At 64.3% G+C, this 19,353-nt stretch overlaps 3 protein-coding genes across 3 annotated transcripts in view; all 3 read right to left on the bottom strand.

Moving 5' to 3' along the window:
- Positions 1 to 1,508: 1,508 nt before the first annotated feature.
- LOC132584570 (membrane progestin receptor epsilon-like) lies at positions 1,509 to 2,567 on the bottom strand. The gene has a single exon (XM_060256474.1). It carries the CDS (start codon positions 2,565 to 2,567, stop codon positions 1,509 to 1,511), a length of 1,059 nt encoding a protein of 352 aa, XP_060112457.1.
- Positions 2,568 to 4,287: 1,720 nt separating this feature from the next.
- On the bottom strand, positions 4,288 to 9,552 carry PCOLCE (procollagen C-endopeptidase enhancer). Its single transcript, XM_060256475.1, is given in 10 exon segments — positions 4,288 to 4,457; positions 4,666 to 4,836; positions 5,292 to 5,363; positions 5,445 to 5,535; positions 5,537 to 5,756; positions 5,889 to 6,025; positions 6,112 to 6,236; positions 7,486 to 7,747; positions 8,902 to 9,010; positions 9,394 to 9,552. Coding segments are annotated over 10 exon segments (1,458 nt in total). The 5' UTR covers positions 9,495 to 9,552.
- Positions 9,553 to 14,430: 4,878 nt separating this feature from the next.
- The window catches only part of KIF1C (kinesin family member 1C), a 45,369-nt gene continuing 40,446 nt past the window's right edge, over positions 14,431 to 19,353 (bottom strand). Inside the window, exons 20-22 of the mRNA XM_060255588.1 lie at positions 18,645 to 18,717; positions 17,365 to 18,006; positions 14,431 to 15,120 (exon numbers count right to left, since the gene is read on the bottom strand). Coding sequence (XP_060111571.1) covers positions 14,437 to 15,120; positions 17,365 to 18,006; positions 18,645 to 18,717 — 1,399 coding nt within the window. The 3' untranslated portion in view covers positions 14,431 to 14,436. The remainder of the gene's footprint in view (positions 15,121 to 17,364; positions 18,007 to 18,644; positions 18,718 to 19,353) is intronic.

Here is a 19,353-nt window from a genome sequence, read left to right on the forward strand (position 1 = left end):
ACACAGGCAGTCCCTTGCCAGGGAAGCCAGGTCCCCAGTGTAGAGGAGAGGTGAAGGAAGCTCTGGGGCTGCAGGAAAAGAGAGCCAGGCTCTCTCTTGGGACCCGCCAGGGCCAGGGCTCCCATTTGACCCCACCTCCCAGCCAGAAGCATCTGCTTTGAGCAATGAACCAAGAAGAGCTGGAATTGTGCCGGGCGTCTTCTTGGGGTCCTGATGCCAGGCCCTTGGCTTTGCCCTGGGGAATGGGAAGAAGAGCCCCGAGGTGCAGAAGAGTCACAGTCTGAGCCTACGCACTTGAAGGTCCTTAGACAGACAGGATAACCCCAGCATTTGATGTCCCAGCCCAGCCTGAAAGAAGCCAAAAGTGATGCTGTCTTTGTCATTTTTTGAAAGAAGAGGGGGGCTGGACACAAGAGCAGGGCAGCCCTTCTGGACAGTGCCAGGCCACAGCACCCCCCGGGGACCCAAAAGCACTCCACACATGCTCAAAGGCAGACACTTCCTCGTGGACCGCCTGCGCCTCCACTTAAAGACAACAACAAATTGCACTGAGGAGCCAGGCTGCATGGGTGTGCAGGGAGGGAGCGGCAAGGGATGATCCGGTTTGCCCCGCCTGCTTGTCTTCCTCACCTCCAGCAGCTGTCACATGGCAGGACGCTGACCTCAATTTCCCTCTGGGGGAGGGGAGGGGAAATGTCCTTCTGGCCAAAGGGGCAGGGAAGAGGCCAGTCAAGTGGCCCTTTGGTGGGGTCGGTCCGGAGGTAACAGCAAGCACAAGTTTCCACTGGGGCTATTTTTACCGCAGCTCCCCCCTCCCCCATCCCCTATTTTTATGCATTAAGCCCAACAACGCCATGTGTGCATGTATATATTTAGGAAGAATTAAAAACGACTGTGAGCCTGGGAATGATGCGGGGTGGGGGGGTGGGAAGGGGGCTGAGAGAGAGGCAGGGGCTTTGTCAGAAGACCTTTTAAAGAGAAGTCTAGAAGGAAGGATCGGGGAAGGGAAGCAGGACTGGGGAGGGGGTGGGGGAGAACTACCACAGTTGCTGCCGAGCCGAGTGGCCCCCTGGCCTGCTCGCAGTCTCCCAGAAGGCAGGCCAGCTCTTACTGCTGAGGAGCTGCCTCCCTCCCTCTGCTCGACCCCGTCGTCCTTCCCGGAAGCCCCTGCAGCCTGGCTCCGCAGTGGAACCTCCCTCCTCCCCCAGCACACAGCGTGCCTACCGAACCCAAATGGAAATCTAGCCTGGCTGCTTTCCCCACACAAGGCCCACGGATTTGCATGCTGGGAAATCAGCCCTGCCGCCGCAGTCTCCCTCTCCTTCCGCTCCCTGCTGGGACAGGGGCGCCGAGATCCTGGCCACCTCCTGGCTGCCTCGCCCACCAGGCCCTTGGCTGGGCAGGGAGCGCGTCGCCGTGTCATCCTCCTCCACTGCATGCAGCCCGCGTCCCCCTGCAAGGTCCGGGAGCAGCCGCGCTTCGCAGACCCGCAGTGCCCGCCGGCGCCCTCAGTCCCCCTTCCTGCGCTGGCTGCGCTGCTGCGTGGCGTAGGCCCGGGCGCCAAAGCAGCCGACGATGGTGGCCAGAAGCAGGAGCAAGCAGAGCATCACGCCGAAGGTGGAGAGGAAGGTGGGCGCTCTGGGCAGCGGCGGGGGGGCGGCGCCCAGCTCCCGGATCTCGCCGCGGATCATGTGGAGCTCGTCCAGGATGCTCATGAAGGTGCAGCAGTGGAACCACTGGTGGCTGTGGCCCCAGATGTCGAACTTGCCCGGGCTGAGGCGCTCGGGGATCTTGCTGACGTTGAAGAGCCCGGAGGCCAGCAGCCAGCAGCAGTGCCGCAGGAAGAAGCGCCCCGTGCCCTGGCCGCCGCCCACCCGCCACAGCTTGTGGAAGACCGGGATGGAGACCACGGCGAAGGGCAGCAGGAAGACGAGCGTGCGGATGAGGTAGCGGTGGCGCGGCCACTGGTGGCGGCTGCTGCAGCAGGCCAGGGTGCAGAAGAGGGCGACGAGGCACGCCGAGGGCACGTACAGGGCCTCGAACCAGCCGCCCAGCAGCGCCCCGAGCCCGCCGGCGCCCTCCCTGCCCAGCCAGGGGCCCGAGGAGAGGTTGGAGGCGCCGCCGGCGGGCGCCGGGTGGATGTAGTAGAAGTAGGCCAAGGAGGAGCCCACGGTGTAGGCGCTGATGGTGCCGTAGTCGATGTAGAAGCACACCTCGCGCATGAGCAGCGACATGGAGTTGAAGAGGTGCGCCATGCTGCTGGCCACCAGCAGGCCGCCCACGCCCAGGCAGTAGCTCCACAGGGGGTAGTAGAAGGGCTCCAGCAGGCCCGCGCCCTCGCCCCAGAACTGCTCCGCCACGCGGAAGGCGAAGATGAAGACGGCCACGAAGTGCGTCCAGAAGTTGCCCGTCTCGTTGGTGGGCTGGAAGGCCGAGGCCAGGCACTGCGCGAAGGTGGAGCCCGGGCACCGGTAGCCGCTCAGGATGAAGCTCTCCGCCACGCTCGCCGGCACCTCGCTGGAGCGCAGCAGCAGCGCCCCCGCCGCCCGCCGGCCCGCCGCGCCCATCCCCCGGCCTCCCAGCTGCCCGCGCTCTGCTTCGGCCTGCCCCGCCGCGAGGAGCAGGTGCCGCTGGGCTGGCGGGCGGGCGGGCGGGGCGCGGGAGAGCGCCGCTTCTGGCCGGGATGCTGCAGAAAAGCGGCCGCGGCCTCGGCGGGGGGGGGGGGGAGGGCAGGCTGCAGAGGATGCGCGGCTCCCCCCCCCTCCCTGCGCTCGCCTCAGCCCCGCCCCGCCCGCTGCAGGTGCGGCTTTGCGCGCCGGCTCAGCGCCCGCGCAGCACGAAGGCCCCGCCCAGCCCCGCCCCCAGCCCCCAAAGCCGCCCGCCCGAGAGCCCAGCGCGCCAGGCGGCGGCCCGGCCAGCCGGGGGGGGGGTGGGGAGGGTGCAGCGGGCAAAGGGCCGGAGCCCTGGCTGGAGAGGGGCCGCCCTTGCCGCTCCCGCCCCCCCCCCCCCCCGCTGACTATTTTTAGGCACAGCCCGGCTGGAGAGGGGGGGAGGCGCAAGAAGGGCAGGCAGGCGCTCGCGCTCTGGCGATGGACGGGCCCACCTGCGCTCCCCTCCCCTCCCCTCCCCAGCCCCGCGGTCGCTTTGGGACAGCTGCGTGTGCCCCCCCCCCCTCGCCTCGCCTCCCCCCCAGGAGAGGAGCCGCCGGACGCGTGGCCCAGCCGCCGCCAGGGGGCGCGCGGCACCAACTCTCCCGAGGCCCCCCAGCCCCACTGCCGAGGGTCGCCACCGCTGAGCGGGAGGGGCCGCGGCTTTAGGTGGCCCAGGTGAGGCTGCTGGGACTGGGGGAGGCCTGGCCGGCCGGGATCAGGCGGCACCTGCGGTCATGTGCCGGAGGGCTGCAGGCAGCAGAGGCCTCGCGGGGACTGACTGGGGGTGGCGCCTGTGCTGCTGCTGGCTCCCTCCCTCGCAGGAGGACGCCCCCACACCTCTGCCGGCCACTCAAGGCGCCCCCTCCCCTGAGCACCAGTGCCCGCCCTCATGGCGCCCCACACCGACCCCCTGCCCTTGGGAACGGTGCGGAGGGCCCCGCTGGGAGGGACTCTTGCGGCCTGTCCATGGGGCGCGGGCAGGGGCTGCGCCTGGAGGCGCTTCTGGAGAGGGCTGGGCGGGGGGCGCGAACGCTGCTGCTGGAAGAGGGGAGGGGGCCAGAGGAACACGCAGCCCGAGGAAGCACCGGCCCATGGGACCCCCCCCCCGCAGCTTTGGCCAAGGCGCTTTGGGGAGGGGCCTGCAGGGCACACGAGGAGATCATTCGCAAGCCAGGCTGGGGGGCTCCCTCCACGGGGTTTACGGCAGCCCTCTCCTGCCCCCCGCCCGTCCCTCGGAAGGCCCCGGGACTCTCCCGCTCGCTCCAAGCGCCCTGGCGGGGACTTTCCTCGGGGACTGGCGCTGGGGAGAGGGGGGCAGCTTGGGCGGCAGAGGGGACCCGCGGAGACCCTTCCCCCGCCTCGGCGCCCCTCCGCTGCTTCCTCCTCGCCTGGGCCAGCCGGGGGCACCTCCTGCCATCAAGGGCCAAGCGGTGGCGCGGGAGGCACCCGGGGCTGCCCTGGACGAACCGCGGCGCGGCTGAGGATTGGCGTGTGCCAGCAGCAGCCTGGGGGCGTCCCGCCTTGGGGCCCGCTGGACGGAGCCCCCCTCCGGGCCCCCCCTGCAGCCCCGAGAGAGAGAGAGAGCGAGAGCGCGCTTCTTTTCCGCCTTTTATTGGGGGGGGGGGCGCGGGGCGTCTCAGGCGCGGCTCCTGGCCGGGGGGGCGGCGGCGGCGGGGGGGCAGAGGCGCTTGCTGAAGGCGGTCAGGAGCTGCTGCTGCTGCGGCCGGAAGGGAACCACGAAGCTGCTGGGCAACAGGAGGCCCTGGCCCGCCTCTCCCGCCTGCCCCATGAAGACGTAGCTGGCACCTGCAAGGACACCGAGGACGGCAGCTCCAGAGAGGGCGCCCCCTTCAGGCCCACCCAGGCCCTGCCCCCGCCGCCCCCCAGGGGCTCTTTTTCTCCAGCTAATTTGGGGGGGGGGGGACAAGCTGGAGCTCGGGGAGAACTTCGCCCGGGCGCCACCCCGCCCTTCTGGAGCCCCACCCCGGTAGCGGAGGGGAGGAGAGGCACGCACCTTTCTTGAGGAGGGGGCACTGTCTGCAGGGCACTTCCAGGCGGAGGAGGGCGTCGCTTCCCGGGGCCGGGAGACTCAGGCTGCCCGCCTTGTAGGTGTGGCTCAGCAGGACGGTGGCGGTCACTCGCGTCCCCGCGCCTCGCATCGCCGCCTTCACAGTCCCCGCGATCACTGCCCCAGCCCGGGGAGAGGGAGGAGAGGAGAGGGCGAAGAGGAGAGGGGAGGGGAGGAGAAGAGAGGGGAGGAGGGGGAGGAGAGGAGAGAAGAGGGAGAGGAGAGCAGAGGAGAGGGAGAAGGGAGGCGAGGGGGGAGGAGGAGAAGGGAGGGGAGGAGTGGGGAGGGGAGGGGAGGAGAAAAGAGGGAGGAGAGGAGAGGAGGGAAGGAGAGGAGGGTGCCGTCAAGGGACCGCACCGGACCCACCCACCCCCTGCCGGGATGCCCGACGGAGGAGGGGGGCCTCTCTCCTGGGGGCTGCAGCCACCCCCTCTGGCAGAATTGGGGGCGGCCCATCCCATCCCATCCATGCCTGCCCTGCCCTCCCCTGCCGCCCTAGGAGTTCAAAGGCCAGCATCTGGAGCAGCCTCCCCCCCCCGCAAGACCCCCGCACGGAGGCACAAACTCCTCACCAAAGTCGTTGGCGCAGAAGTTGCTCTGGAGGGTCCCGGTCCGGCGGCACTGCTGGGGGCACGTGACGTCACCTGCATGCGAGCAGCCCCTTAGTAGTCCCTCCAGGCCCCGCCGCCCCCCACCTCCCCCCCTCCCGCAGGGCCCTCTCTTACCGGGGCTGGGGGCGGTGGGCGCGGGGCCGCCGCTGGGCTTGGGCTTGCGGGCGGGGGGCTGCTTGGGGCGCCCGGCGGGCTTGGTGGGGGGGCTTGGGCTTGGGCGGGGCAGGCCTGGGGCCGGGCGGGGCGGGCTTGGTGCCCGGGAAGACGCGGCTGGGGGGCTTGGAAACGTCCTCGTCGCCGCCGCCGCCTTTGGCCGCCAGCTCGTTGCGGCTCTGCACCACGTAGGAGGCGGAGAAGCCGTCGGCCGTGACGCTCAGGTCCGAGACGAACTGGACCAGCAGCTCGTTGCCCTCCGAGTAGACCGGGCTGGGGGGGGGAGAGACCGAGGAGGGCCTGAGGCCGCTTCTCCCGCCCAGGCCCCAGCCCCCCCCCCCATGCCCGGCCCGCCAGCCCCCCCACCCCTCTCCCTCCCTCCCCCCTCCTTGCCTGGGGGGGTACCTGGGCGAGAGGTCCCCGCAGAACTTGCCGATCCGCCGCGAGTCGTCCCGGTCGGCCCCATTGAAGACGGCCACGTAGTCGTAGCGGCAGTAGGTGTCGGGCTCCACGTCGAACTTCCCGAAGGTCAAGGCGATCACCTGCGGGGGGGGCAGAGCTGGAGTCCGCGGCCCCGCCCCCCGCCCCCCCCCCCGCCCCGCGGCCCGGAGGCAGCGGCCGCGCTTACCTTGTCCTTCGGCGCCAGGATGTGCCACGAGCAGCTGATGCCGGCCGGGTAGTCGCTCTCGGGCCAGTTGGGGGTCCTGAGGCTGCCCTGCGGCTTCTCCAGCTTCCCCCCACAGAACTGGTTCTCTGCAGCCGGCAAGGAAGAGAGCCCCGTCAGGGCATCCCCGCCCCTTCTGCCCCGGCCCGGGAGAGGACGCCCTGCGGCTGTGCAGGAAGGAGGCCGGCGGGGCAACCCGGGGCGCGCTCCCTCTCAGCCCGCACACGAAGCCGAAGGCAGCAGGAGTCCTCCGCAGGGGAGCACACTGGCCGGGAACGTGCAACTGGCTGCCCTTCCCGAGGCGCCGCCTGCAGATCCCCCCCCCCCACCGCGGGGCCTCGTTCCCGCATCCCAAGGAAGAGCCCGCGCCACGCCTCGCACACCTTCTGCCGCCGCGCGCAGCCAGGCCCCGCACAGCCCAGGCGCCAAAGAGCGCGGAGCTCCAGGCTGCCGCCCCCCCGGCCAATGGCGCTGGCCTCTTGCTTCCCCGCAGGCCTCCCTAGCTAGGCCCGCCTGGCCTGAAGGAGTCCGCTGGGCTCTTGCTTGCCCGGGCCGGGGAGCGCCAAACCAAACCCCCGCCCGCTCCGCCCTCCTCCCTGTTGGACACCAGTGGCCGGCCGGCCTGCGGGGGGGGCTGAGCTGGCCTCTTCTGGCGGGGGTGGGGGCGCTGCTGGGCCTCTGGAGGGGGGGGGCTCAGGCCCCAAGGCAAAGAGAAGCCTGCTCAGCAAAACAGCAATTTGGACGACCACAGAGCTCTGGCTAATGACGGGCTGCGAGGAGACGGGGGGGGGGGGGTCGCCTGGCCGCGAGCAGGAGGGAGGGGGCCTTCGGGGGCCGCAACTTCACAAGCCCCGCCCTGCCCCCACCCACGGCGGCAGGGCCCGCAGCTCCCCCTAGCCTCCCCCCCCCCCACTCTGCCAAGAGCCCCCCAGTTGCAGCTATACAAACTGCAGGGGGGGCATCTCAGCAGTCCCGCCAGAAGCCCCAGGAGTTCTGCCCGGGAGAGAGACGTGGGCGCGGGGGCTGGCAGCAGCCTGAGACGGGAGGGGGCCGCCCTCCTCCTGGCCCAGGGCCTGGTCTCTCGCAAAGGCGAGGGAGGGGCAGGCGGCGGCTCTGGGGAGGCGACTCTCCCACGACCGAAGCAGGACGGGCCCCGGAGGGGTTTCGCCAGCCCTCGAGCCCCCCCCGCCCCCCCCGAAGCGGCGCTGGCGGCTTCTCCAGCAAAGAGGCTGGATGCGGGGCGCTCAAGGCATTCCCGGGGCAGCTGTGCAGGGGCGAGGCGGGGGGAGCCGTGAAGCGGAGCCGCCCCCTCCCTCCCCCCCCCCCCCCCGGGCTCACCGTTGACGTGCGGGAGGCCGCCGCTGAACCAGACGAGGAAGCCGCGCCCGCCGGAGCCCTCGTCGGAGACCATGCGCAGGGCCATGCGGTTGCCGGTGGAGAGGATGGCCCCGGGCCGGAAGGTGCCGCAGAAGCGGCCCAGGCGCTGCCCCTCCACCGCCTGGTGCCCGTTGTAGACGTCCAGGTAGTCGTAGCGGCAGACCGGGTCCGGCTCCAGGTCGAAGACGCGGAAGGAGAGCATCACCACCTGCCCCTCCGGCACCTGCGGCCCAAAGGGGAGCGGGCAGCGCCCGGCTGCTCAGGCTGCCCCGAGGGACCCGAAACCCCCCTCCAGACTCCTCCCCAGCGGGGGGGCTCCCTCATTCTCAGCCCCCCCCCCCCACATCACACAACATTTTAAGACGGAGAACAAAATAAAGTGTGCTTCTCCCCTTGTGTGCAGACAAGGGGTTTTTTTTTGCCTTGTGCGTGTCCGTATTTGTGCCTCTGTGCCTGGAGGCCATGATCCAGCCTGCCTCTGCCTCCCCACTCTGGTATTCCTGGGAGGTCGCCCATCCCAGCCGAGTCAGCCCTGCTTCGCTTGGGAGATCTGAGGCGGCCCCGGGGCTTGCAGCTGGGCCCTCATCCAGAACCTTATCCTGGGGGGCGGCGGGGGGCTCCTTGACTCATGGGCTGCCTCCACACGGCACCAAGTTTTGCAACTCGATTTCTGCTGTTTTGCATAGGAAAACTCCAGCTGCAAAGCGCATGACTTAACGAGGTGTGGAGGCACCCATGGAAGTCATCTCAGGTCCGATGCAGCCGTGACCAGGTTCCTCTCTCTCCGCAATCTCCCTCCGGAATCGGGATTCTGCTCCTCTCTGCCGGGCTCCGGAGAGATTCCTTTAGCCCCCGCAGGCCCAGTGCAGGGATGCGCCCACAACCCTCTTGGCAGAGCGCTTCTGAGCACACACAGAGTTATCAAAGATTTCAGGTTCTCACAGCTGGTAACATCATTAGGGTTTGTAGAATCTTTCGGGCTCAAGTGCCGTGTTCTACTGGAGAAAGTTTTCCTTCCAGACAGCCAGTCTCCTTATCACTACCCTTCCAAGAAGCCCCACCAAACAATGGGCACATCCACAAACCAATTGCCCTTTCACCACACCCCCTCCAGCCTAGAAATAGCAGCTCTCCAGCAGCCCTGGCCCCACTCAATGCACAGCCAAGAAGGTCAGAGCGCCTGCTCCGGCTGCAACGCCACTGAGGATGTTCTCCGCAGCTGAGAACGAAACGTCTGGAAGAAAAACTTTCTCCAGTAGAACACGGCACTTGAGCCCGAAAGATTCTACAAACCCTAACACACAGAGTTCTTTAGGATTCTCAGCCAGAAAAGCCAAGCAGTGCTCACAAGCGCGGTTGGAAGCGGCTGCTAGTTACCGTGATGGTCCAGGTGCAGGTCTTGCTGGGGGGGTAGTGGGCCGGGAAGCCCTCGCTGGCGATGTAGCCGGTGTCTCCGGTGTGGTCGCCCCCGCAGAGGAAGACAGGCCTGGGCAGACAGAGGGAGAAAGCGGGAGGGAGGGAGGGAGGGGCCGGCTGGGAGGGTCCCTGCCCAGGTCTCCGCGAGAGGAGCGAAGCCTCGAGGGCCGCCCGCCCGCCCGCCCCCTCCCCTCCCCTCCTCCCGCCCAGTAGCTGGGGCCGCCCCCGCCCGCCCGCCCTTCCTTCCAAGAATTCCGGGAATCCGCTCGGCGTCTGGGCTGCTGGCAGCTGGCGCAGCTCCCGCCCCCCTAAGCCCTTCCAGATGTGCGGCGGCTGCAGCGCGGAGGGGCCCGAGGGGGCGGCCGGGGCTCTGGGCGGGGGGCTGGGGCTCCCCGGGGGCGCTGGGGCGGGGGGCTGCCGTCGGAGGAGGAGGGGGCGGCGGCGGGCGGGTACCTGGAGTGGTTGCCGGAGGGGGCAGCGGCCCGGGGGGTCTCCTGGGCCCGGCTCAGGCGCAGCAGCAGCAGCAGCAGAGGGACGAGGGCGGGCGGCTCCATCGGGGCGCTGCGCTGGGCTGGGCTGGACGGGGCGGACGACGAGCCGGGCTCCCAGCTGCTCCTGTCTGCCTGCGCGCCGCGCCGACTGTCCAAGGCAGCTGCTGGAGGGCGGGCGCCAGGGGGGAGAGGGCGGGCGGGAGGCGGCAGCCGCCTCCAAGGGGGCGGGCGGGAGGGGAGGGGCGGGGGGGACTGGTCCCGGGCAAGGCCGCCTCCGAGCACGTGCAGAGAGCCACGGGGAGGGAACCTGCCCCACAAGCTGGGGGCCTGAACTCGCCAGTGTCCCGCTGCTCTGGCGGGGAGCCACGCCGATGTTTAGACACGCGCCGTACATTCAGACGTGCTGCGCGGACTCCCGCCCTTAGAAGCCAGCATGATCCAGCCAGGCGAACCCCGTGGGGTCGAGAAGGGCTGCCAAGTGACAGCCGACTTCTGGGGCTCCAAGGCCTCTGCTTCCAGCCCCCGGACTTCTTCCTATCGGAGGGGGAGCCCAGGTTGCCCAACCGCAGCTCCCCGGCCTGAGCGAGGTCCGTCTTGCCTCAACTAGCGCCAGGGCCTTTTCCACATTGGCTCCAGCCTGGCGGAATCAGCTCCCCTTGGAGATCCGGGCCCTCATGGAACTGTTCCCTCACCGGGCCTTTAGTTGAGGCAGCGGGCGTCCTACTCTATCGGTGTTCCATCCATTCCATGGGCTGGCCCTATGCTGCGCTTCCATCTCTGCTGTAATATTAAACTTTCTCTTAATCTATATAACATGTGCCCAACTGAGTCACCCCCTATAACTGTTTATTGTACTGTTTTATTGATACGTGTTTTAATTGTTATTTTTACTGTTTTTATAACGTTGTTATCCGCCCTGAGCCCTTCCTGGGATAGGGCGGAATATAAATAGTCTAAATAAATGAATCAACCCGAGGGAGGGGGCTGAGGAGGTCTCCGGGCCAGTGACGCCCTCTGGAGGCGCCAGAAGCCCGCCGTTGAGCCGCAGCCTCCTCGGGGCCACCCCCACCCAGGCCGTGTCCGTCCCAGGACTGAGCAGAGGGCGCCAGCCCGCTCCAGAGGCTCCTTCCCGGCCCCAAAGCCAGGCAGGCACGACTGGGGGGAGGGAGCCCGTGGGGGGGTGCCGAGGCCCCGCTCCCGCGGCCCCCAATTCGACCGCCTTTTCCCCACTGGGGGGCGGGGCTCGCCTGGGACTGGACTCTGCAGCCGCGAGTGACGTTACTGCCGAAGGACTTCCACCAATCCTGGAGCGCGGTAGGCGGGACCTCCCGGAGATGGAACGCCGCGGGGGCGTGCGCCTGTTGGAACTCAGCCAATGGGGAGCGGCAGAGGCGGAGCCAAGGGCGGGCACTGCTGAGACCGAGGGGCGGAGCCTGGCTCGCGTGGGATCGAAGACCCGCCCCCTCCGAGGAGGGCTCCAGCCAGATTCTGCGGGGGGGGGGGAGGAAATGCAAGCGCCTGCTCTGCTTCCAGGCGTCCTTGTGGCAACGGGCCTACCTGGCAGGGCTGCTGCGGGGATCAAGAGGGGGGCCTAGTCTAGGAAGCGCCGCCCTCTTTGCTTTCAACGGGGCCGCCTCTCGCTCCCTCGGCGCGCGCAGGGAGTTTTTGCTGCCTCCCCGGCTGCACCGCCCTCCCCTCCCCTCCCGCTGGCCGGAGCCCGAGATCGCCGCGAGACTGGCCAAGGAAAAGCCCCGGGGCCGCTGAGCAGCCCAGCAGCCTGCTCCTCTCCTAATCAGTGTTCCCTCCGAGTTAGTGTGAGCTAGCTCAGTTTCTTAGCCTGCAGCTCACATTTTCTTAGCTCAGGAAAAATGGCCCCGGAGTAAGCGAATTGATGCAGCCGCTCACAAGGCTCCGCAGCTGCATGGTTTTGTCTGGCCCTATTGCATGGAGCTCTTGCTCAGTGTCCAGTTTTGTATGTCAGCAGAAGCTGCTGGTGAAGAACAACGGGTGGCTCCAAGGGCACCTTCAAGACCAACAAGTTGGGTAGAGGGGCAGGCACACTTCTTCAGATAGATGCTAATAAGAACATAAGAACAGCCATGTTGGCTCATGCCCCTCCAGTCCAAGCGTCACACAGGGGCCAAAAGCCAGGGGGCTGGAACTCCTCCCATCGTGACCCCCAAGCACCAACCGCTGGACACAAATCTGACACCAGGAATCAGAAGACTGAGAAACCAGAAGAAAAACCTTCCAGGACATTCAATGGGTGACCTCAAAGTTTTGCTGCAAGGGAACTTCAGGAAAGGGAAGCTGTTGAATTACAAGCTATTACAACACTCAGGGGAGGGACAGTGGCTCAGTGGTAGAGCATCTGCTTGGTAAGCAGAAGGTCCCAGGTTCCATCCCTGGCATCGCCAAAAAAGGGTCCAGGCAAATAGGTGTGAAAAACCTCAGCTTGAGACCCTGGAGAGCCGCTGCCAGTCTGAGAAGACAAGACTGACTTCGATGGACCAAGGGTCTGATTCAGTATAAGGCAGCTTCATATGTTCATACCCCCCCACACACACACTTAACAGGGATATTGATTGCTTATCTCACTGTTGATGCTAAATTCAGCCCAGCCTAGTCTGGCCAGAGATGCTGGAGCTCCCCCCTCCCCCACAGAGCAGGAGTGACTGGTGGTTTGTGCATGGGGGAGGGGCTGCTGAATTTCCTGCATTGTGCAGGGGGTTGGACTAGATGACCCTGGAGGCCCCTTCCAACTCTATTATCTTCATGATGTTGTATGCTAATTTGCTGCTCAGCCTCTACCAAGATGTTCCACTTCCTTGTACCTGAGGAAGTGAGCGTGCGCAGGGAAGCTCCCGCCTTGACTAAAACTTGGTTGGTCTTAAAAGTGCCCCTGCGCTCAAACATCGGCCTGCAGCCTCAGACCGACATGGGGGCCCACCCGGACCTCTGCTCCAAAAACGCAGCTCGTCTCCTCTTGCAGCCGCCACCACTCCCAGCAGCAGTGAACTCACTCCCCATCTGACTGAAGGCCTGCCGGCCTTTTATCTCCCAGGCCTCCTGTGTCTCACCAATTTCACGGAACACCCGTCCCGACCAGCTCTTCTTGCACGGTGAGCCCAACGCAGCAACCAGGGGACTGACGTGTCTTCTTGCAACCCAACAGCTGATGTTTTGAGCCCCCTTGTCTTTGGGGGCCAGACCCAAGAAGGGGCACCTCAGCGAGGATCGGAACCCAGAACCCACCGCCGAAGGAGGACATCACAAAGCTGGGACGTACTCGCAAATCCTGTCCTGTGCTTCCCCCCTCCCCTGCGGGATGCGCCCAGGGGCTCTCCAGCACTTCTTCCAAGCCAGCCATCCCAGTCTGCTCCACTCTACTCCAACCTTGGCCAACCCAGAGCTGAACAGACCTCCCTATTCCTGCAGGCACGGTGGGCAGGGCAGCCTGCGCCCCCAACCTCCAGGGAGAGGCCCTCGCCCACGTTGCAGAGCCCCCACCAGCTGGCCGGAGAGCCCGCCCCAGCCTTGCGCCCCGCCCTCCATTCCCCCAAGGAAGACAAGCGCGGCAGCAGCAACAGGAGAGAGCCAACCAAGGCACAGACAGGCCGCGTTTATTGGACAGGATTCTGCAGCCCCACATGATGGGGGCAAAGTCAGAGAGGGGGAGGCGGGCAAAGGCGGCCCACCCCCACCCCTGCAGAGGAGGACACCAGAAGCACCACACACGAACCACAACCAGCCAGCGCACCTCCAAGAGCCCCTGCAAAGGGGGCAGGGCAGGAAGGACCCCCTCCCCTCCCCCCAGGGTTGCCAGCCTCCAGGAGCAGGCTGGAGGGCTCCCGGAATCATAACAGCCCCCAACCCCAGGGCCAAATCCAGGGAGGGGCAGAGGAGCACCACGGCAGGAGGGGCTGCCCAGTTGGGTATGGAGTCCATTCTAGTCCATGGGCCCATAAGATAGAATGGGTGCATAAGGGGGAGTCATTTTTTAAATGTCCCCCCCCCCCCCCGCCAAAAGAAACACATGTAGATCCGGTCCTGCCCAACCCACAGCAAAGCTGCTCCAGAAGGGGGCCCTACCCCCTCCCAACTCCCCACAGCATGTTGAAACCCAGAGATGGCAACCAGAACTCTGGGTCGATTCTCTCTCTTCTCCCCCATCCCCCCGCAAGATGGAAGCCGCAGGGCAAGCACGACTGGGGGGGGGGGGGGGCTCACCACACATCCCATCCACATGGGCAGGATCCCAACAGAGAAGAGCTGAGCACTGACGGGTGAAAGGTGCAGGCTTCCCCCCCACTGCTGTCCCCCCCCCCCCCCGCCCCGAAGTAGAAGAAGCCCCACAAAAAGCAGGGCTTTGAAGGCGGGGGGAGTATTTGGCTCCCTTCCTGGGCACAGAAAGACCTCTGCGTCTAGTCCGGCCCATCAGGGCCACACAGTGGCTGTCCCGCCCCCCCCCCAATGGGTTCTGTGCCACCCACATACCCTCCCCCACAGCTGAGAGACACACATCAGCAGCTAGACAGCCGAGGCATCAGCCCAGGGCAGCCACACTCAGCAAGGAAAAGATGCCAGCCCCAGCAAGGGGAAACCCTGCCTCTCCCCAACACACACACACACACACACACACACACAACCAGCTAAGCCTGCCCCACCGGGGGGGGGGGCTCCAGCAGCGGCTACTACCCAGACATTATGATCGTCTCCTCCCCTTCCTGATTCCCTACGACTGCCAACACACAAGCCCTCACGACTTCCCAAGACCCACGTCTCTGAACACTCCTCCTTCCTTCGCCCCTTGCCCCGTGTCTCCAGCTCCCTCCCTCCAACAGTCACAAGGCCTCTGCAAACTGTGCCTGCTTTCCTAACCTAATATCTTTGGTGTCCCCTCCTCCTCCTCCACCCACCATCACCCCCCTCTCCCCTCACCCCCGCCCCGCTGCCCACTGCAGGTGGCGAGGCCCAAGTCCAGCAGCAGCTGCCCCCTCCCCCCTCACACAGTGCTTTCCCGCTCCTGCTTCAGGTTGGGCGCTGAGCGCTGCCGCCGCATGCGTGGTGGGGCGTCGCCATCGGGGTTGCCGGGCCGGTGCTGGGGGTACGGCTGGTGCTGGCGGGGGTAGTAGTTGTGCTTGCGGGCCTGGTAGTGCTCCTGGCCCTGGCCGCGCCTGCCCCGGTGCCCACCCTCCAGGGAGTTGCGCCGGGCGGGGTGGGCTGCCCGCTTCTGCTGCGGCTGGGGGCTGGGGGCCAGGGGAGGAGCCTCCGTGCTGGCCCCTCCCTCTTTCTCCTCACTGCTGCTGCCCACCATGAAACCAGAGTTGGGTCCCCAGGAGTAGCGGTGCTGGGGGTTGCTCTTGAAGGGGAAGCGCAGTTTGCAGTCCTGGGGGGGGATGAATTTGCCGTGCGTGGTGCCGTGCGGCTGGCTGCGGCGCAGGGAGCGGCTAAGCTGTTGCTGCTGCAGGTTCTGGAGCCGGGCTTGCTCCTGCCGAAGCCAGCGGAGGCGCCCACGCCGGAAGGCAGGGTCCTTCTCCATCAGGCGGGTGACCCGGTCGTAGCAGGAGGCCTCCTCGGTCTCTGGCTCCGCCTTGCTGCCCGGCTGCTCCTTGGTCTCCCTCTCTGCCCCCAGGCCTTCTTCGGCCAGCAGCAGGGAGCTCCACTCGTTCTCCAGGTCTTCTTCCTCCTGCAGTGGCAGAGGAGAGGGAGAGGAAGAGGCAGGCCCATGAACACACACGACACTGGCCTTACACCGAAGCAGACCACAGCAAGAGTCCAGCGGCATCCTTAAGACCATTCATTCTAGGTGTCAGCTTTCACCTGCATCCGTGCAGAAGCCAGTACTGAGAATTAAACTTCGTTGGTCTGAAAGGTGCCTGGCTGGACTCATCTCTGTCCTGTCGCTTCAGACCAAGAGGGCAGTCCTCCTGACTAAATCCGACCCGCCGAGGTCAGCTCAGGCTACTCAGCCCAGCAGTCACTCTCCAGAGTTTCAGGCTGAGAAAGGCCTTTCTCATGCCAAGCAGACGCTTTCCCATGGACTCTCAGCCCCTCCCCGAGCAGCCACAGCCTACTCTTCTATACCCCCTTCTGCAGCCTCCACCCCAAACTCGGCTGCCAGCTCCCGATATTCTGGGGAAGGGGCTCCTTCCAACAACAGCCAGTGGGTGGTCTAGTTCAACCCCCTGCACAATGCAGGACATTCGCAAGTACTTCACCCTGCACCTCCCCCCCCCAGTGAACATAAGAACAAGAGAAGCCCTGTTGGATCAGGCCAGTGGCCCTTCCAGTCCAACACTTTGTGTCACATAAGAACATAAGAAAAGCCCTGTTGGATCAGGCCAGTGGCCCATTCAGTTCAACACTCTGTGTCACATAAGAGCATAAGAGAAGCCATGTTGGATCAGGCCAATGGCCCATCCAGCCCAACACTCTGTGTCACAGAAGAACATAAGAGAAGCCATGTTGGATCAGGCCAGTGGCCTCTCCAGTCCAACACTTTGTGTCACATAAGAACATAAGAAAAGCCCTGTTGGATCAGGCCAGTGGCCCATTCAGTTCAACACTCTGTGTCACATAAGAACATAAGAGAAGCCATGTTGGATCAGGCCAGTGGCCCATCCAGTCCAACACTCTGTGTCACAGAAGAACATAAGAGAAGTCATGTTGGATCAGGCAAAAGGCCCCTCCAGTCCAACACTCTGTGTCACATAAGAACATGAGAGAAGCCATGTTGGATCAGGCCAATGGCCCATCCAGTCCAGCACTCTGTGTCACATAAGAACATAAGAGAAGCCCTGTTGGATCAGGCCAAAGGTCCATCCAGTCCAACACTCTGTGTCACATAAGAACATAAGAGAAGCCATGTTGGATCAGGCCAAAGGCCAATCCAGTCCAACACTCTGTGTCACATAAGAACATAAGAGAAGCCATGTTGGATCAGGCCAATGGCCCATCCAGTCCAACACTCTGTGTCACATAAGAACATAAGAGAAGCCCTGCTGGATCAGGCCAGTGGCCCATCCAGTCCAACACTCTGTGTCACATAAGAACAGAAGAGAAGCCATGTTGGATCAGGCCAATGGCCCATCCAGTCCAACACTCTGTGACACATAAGAACATAAGAGAAGCCATGTTGGATCAGGCCAATGGCCCATCCAGTCCAACACTCTGTGACACATAAGAACATAAGAGAAGCCATGTTGGATCAGGCCAGTGGCCCATCCAGTCCAACACTCTGTGACACATAAGAACATAAGAGAAGCCATGTTGGATCAGGCCAATGGCCCATCCAGTCCAACACTCTGTGACACATAAGAATATAAGAGAAGCCATGTTGGATCAGGCCAATGGCCCATCCAGTCCAACACTCTGTGTCACATAAGAACATAAGAGAAACCATGTTGGATCAGGCCAGTGGCCCATCCAGTCCAACACTCTGTGTCACATAAGAACATAAGAGAAGCTCTGTTGGATCAGGCCAGTGGCCCATCCAGTCCAACACTTTGTGTCACATAAGAACATAAGAGAAGCTCTGTTGGATCAGGCCAATGGCCCATCCAGTCCAACACTTTGTCACACAGTGGCCAATATATGTGTGTGTATACACACACACCCACACACATATACACTGTGGCTAATAGCCACTGATGGACGTCTGCTCCAAGCCCCGAAGAAGGCAGAAGAAAGAAGCAGCAGAACTCTTTGGGATCCCTGGAGAAAACCTGCTGCCTGACCCCAAAGTGGCAAACAGCAGTCAGTCCAGGGTTGCTACGCAGAGGTGGGCAAGGAGGGCAAACCACTTCTGAACGGCTGTCACCTTGAAAACCCCTTAAGGGGTCTCCAGAAGCCACCTGGTTCCCCCGACCCCCCCTTGTCTGAAGCCCCCGAGTGCGTGTGGCGGAAGGCAGCCACGTCTGGAGCCGCTCACCTGGGCAGAAATGGGGATGACCTGCTCCATCTTGACCACACGATCCCGGAGAGAGCGGATCTCTTCGTCCTTCATGTTGTTCTGTATTTTCACCTCTTGAAGGATATCGGTCAGTTTGTCAATGTGAGCTCGAAGGTCATCTACGTCCGTGCCGGCGGTGCCTGCTCGGCCATCGGGGGCCCCCCCGCCAGCGCTGCTGTTGCCCGCGGTGCCATCTGCCTCGCCCACCCCAACGGTGTCCCACACATCCCGGGCCACAGCCCGCCAGCTGTCCCGCTCGTTGGGGTCGCGCTTCCCGTAGAGGCGGCACAGTTCCTTCATCTTGACGATGCTCATGGCTTCGATCTCCTGGCGGGAGTGGCGGAAGTCGTTGAGGGCCACCTCGTAGCAGATCTCCTTCACCGCCTGCATCTTGAGGTCGGCCAGTGTCAGCCAGCGGGGGTCCTTGGCCACCCGGCGGCGCTGCGGGATCTGATACACGCGCAACGGCTCCCGCTTCTTGCCGGAACTGGGCAGGCCACAGCGGCGCACGATGGTTTGTACTTTGGTGGCTGGCAGCTTCTCCCTCAGCGAGGAAATGAGCCGCCAGCTCTCCTCACAGGAGCGCTTGTCTGAGTCGTCCCCACTGTCTGAGTCTGCATACTGCCGGGAGGAGGGGAGAGAAGGGAGAGGGCAGGGCTGGAGTGAGGACAGCCACACAGAGAGCAGCCCTTGCGCCCCAATCCCCCCCCCCCCAGGCTTCCCAAGAGCACAGGGATTCATCCTGCAGGAATCAAGTCTTGACTAAACGGAGGATCCCTATTGTGGTGCCCCTGGGCCCCGCCAATTCCTTTCCTGGTGCTCCCGGGGGCTTTCAAAAAGGGTGGGTGGGGCCAGCACAGCTTCTGATGGGACACTGGGATGCGAAGGACTGGCTGTCCTGACAGCTTCTTAGCTGGTTCAAGGTGCCGGCTTGTGCGGGTGGGTGCAGGGGAGACTTTTAAACAACATGCTACAATCAGAGTTATGCGGAAAGAGCCTCACAACTCCCTCCCATTTGGGGGTTGCCTCTGCCTCCTGCGATGGCCGTTTGGGGGTTGTGTCAGATTTCCAAAGGCGTCCGCTGGCTCAAGAGGTTTGGGGACCCCTGAGCTAGACAGACCACTGGTGTGGTCCTGCATGGCTGTGCTTACGAAAGAGGAGTCCCAGCAGGGCGGGGCACAGCCGCTTCTCTGAGGGCCCGATGACAGCTTTCCCCTCCCTGCAGAAGAGAGACCAGAACCCCCCTCCCCTCTCCATACCAGCCTTTGCTGCTCCAGAAGAAGGTCAGCCTCCTCCTTCTCCCGCCGATACTGGTTCTCCAGGTCTTGGAGCCTATAAGGAGGGAGGGAGGAGAGAAGAGAAGAGAAGAGAAGAGAAGAGAAGAGAAGAGAAGAGAAGAGAAGAGAAGAGAAGAGAAGAGAAGAGAAGAGAAGAGAAGAGAAGAGAAGCTGTCACTGCAAGGCCAAGCAGGCCTCTGCTGAACCTTTCGGCTGCCCCCTGAGCCTGGCAGAACCAGCCTGAGGAGAGGTGGCCCCCACCCGAAGAAAAACAGCCTCTGGCGGAATTCCTGCCTCAGGAGGTGAGACGGGGGCTGTCCCTACATGCCTCCCTTCTTTTTTTGCTGGGGCTGAGGACGCTCATGTGTCATAAGAACATAAGAGAAGCCCTGTTGGATCAGGCCAATGGCCCCTCCAGTCCAACACTCTGTATCACACAGTGGCCAAAATATATATGTACACACACACACACACACACTGTGGCTAATAGCCACTGATGGACCTCTGCTCCATATTTTTATCCAATCCCCTCTTGAAGCTGGCTATGCTTGTAGCCACCGCCACCTCCTGTGGCAGTGAATTCCACATGTTAATCACCCTTTGAGTGAAGAAGGACTTCCTTTTATCTGTTTGAACCAGACTGCCCGGCCATTTCATTGAATGCCCACGAGTTCTTGTATTGTGAGAAAGG

Source organism: Heteronotia binoei, chromosome 15 (assembly GCF_032191835.1).
Source record: "Heteronotia binoei isolate CCM8104 ecotype False Entrance Well chromosome 15, APGP_CSIRO_Hbin_v1, whole genome shotgun sequence".
Lineage (NCBI taxonomy): Eukaryota > Metazoa > Chordata > Lepidosauria > Squamata > Gekkonidae > Heteronotia > Heteronotia binoei.